This window comes from Fulmarus glacialis, unplaced genomic scaffold (assembly GCF_000690835.1).
Source record: "Fulmarus glacialis isolate BGI_N327 unplaced genomic scaffold, ASM69083v1 scaffold42294, whole genome shotgun sequence".
Lineage (NCBI taxonomy): Eukaryota > Metazoa > Chordata > Aves > Procellariiformes > Procellariidae > Fulmarus > Fulmarus glacialis.
The window spans coordinates 2,131-3,591 of record NW_009209455.1 but is presented as its reverse complement, the minus strand read 5'-3'; the positions used below and the strand labels follow the sequence as shown (position 1 = coordinate 3,591).

General features: G+C 61.8%; 1 protein-coding gene across 1 annotated transcript in view; it reads left to right on the top strand.

Moving 5' to 3' along the window:
* LOC104076099 (rho guanine nucleotide exchange factor 16-like) overlaps positions 1 to 1,461 on the top strand; it is a gene marked incomplete at its 3' end in the record, with an annotated part of 3,410 nt that overhangs the window by 247 nt on the left and 1,702 nt on the right. Inside the window, exons 2-3 of the mRNA XM_009576832.1 lie at positions 8 to 304; positions 995 to 1,074. Of these exons, the coding sequence (XP_009575127.1) occupies positions 8 to 304; positions 995 to 1,074 (377 nt within the window). The remainder of the gene's footprint in view (positions 1 to 7; positions 305 to 994; positions 1,075 to 1,461) is intronic.

Here is a 1,461-nt window from a genome sequence, read left to right as displayed (position 1 = left end):
CTTGGCTGTCTCCACCAAGACCAAGAACAACCCCTCCCGGCACCAGAGCTTCGGGGCAGCTGGGTCGAGCCGGGAGCCCCTGGGCCCTGACCCGAAGCCGGCGTCCGTCCCCAGCCTCTTGCTGGAGGCGGAGGTGGAGGATGACGGTGGGGGGACCCTCAAGCGCAACCTGAGGAACATGTCCTACCGCGTGGCCATGAAGGGCTTGGGCGCGGAGCTGGAGCCGGCGAGCACCGTCCCCTTGCTGAAACCCTTGTCGGAGGAGGGCAGCGCCCTGCCTGCCCACAGCCTCGGCAGGAACAAGGTGGGTTTTGCACCCACCGTCACCCGATTGCTCTCGGGCGGGGATTGAGCCCCCACTTTCCCTGGTGATGAGCCGCTGCTGGGGAATCTGCAGAGCCTTTTTCCTGCAACTCCTGTCAGTCACAGAGCTGTGTGAGCCCAGCGTGGAGCTGGCAGGGCTTGCTGAGCCTGGTGACGTGACTGGTGCCTTGGGAAGCCTGCATGTCACCAGCAGATGCTGTAGGTCCCTGGAGAGCCCGGAAATAGCTGACATGGCTTTCGCGGGGAGTGTCGCTGGCTGCTCCGGGGCTCCCGCTCGTCGACAGGCGGCTGTGGGCATATTTGCAGGGTGGGGTTGGCCGGGCGTGTGGCTGTGAGGTGGCGGTTGGTTGTACACAAACATGGGTGAAGCAGGTCTGGGGAAAAGGAGACTCCAGTGCAGGCAAAGTCCAGGTGTGAGACAGATAGATGTGAAAGGCAGCGGCGTAACTACAAAATGGTTTAGATCATGACCCCGATAACGCAAGGTGAAAGCTGAGTCACTTTGGTAAGGCAAACAAAAGCTCAGACAAAAATCAGGCTGAAAGAACAGGGTGGTATTTGCTGACTGGTCACACAGGTAACTTCTCCCCTTTCCTGAAGGAGCTAGATGCTTCCCAGGGCCACAGATATACAGTAACTGCAGCACGTTCTCCTCTTCTTCCTCTTGCAGAGAACCTTTGGGCGGAAGCGGGTGCAGAAACGTGGTGGCTCGTTCAAGGACCGTGAGTGCTGCCTCCCGTCTTCCCGAGAGTGCCGGCTGCGGCGTCCCCTCTGCCTTGCAGGGCACCGGGGCGCTTCTCAGCAAAGCGAATCCCTAGAAGTTTCTTTGCCACGTGTGCTGCTGCCTGTCCCTGGCCTGGGGCAATTGCTTTTGCCTTCGTTTCCCCACCTGCAAGAGGAGCGCTGCAGCCCTGCTTTCCCGCTCCCCGGGGCGTGGTGACGCTCAGGCTGTGCCGTGCTCGCAGCTGGAGCGCTCCCAGCTCTGCTTGCTCGGGGCAAACACGGGAGAGCTGCGCGCAGCGCGCTGGCTGCTGGGGCTGTCGGGAGCAGGAGCTGCTGGTTAATTGGTGCTGTGCAAAGTGGAGAGGTGCTGGTCCTGGCTCGCCGGCGCTCGTGGCAGGGCTCTTGGCCAACGGG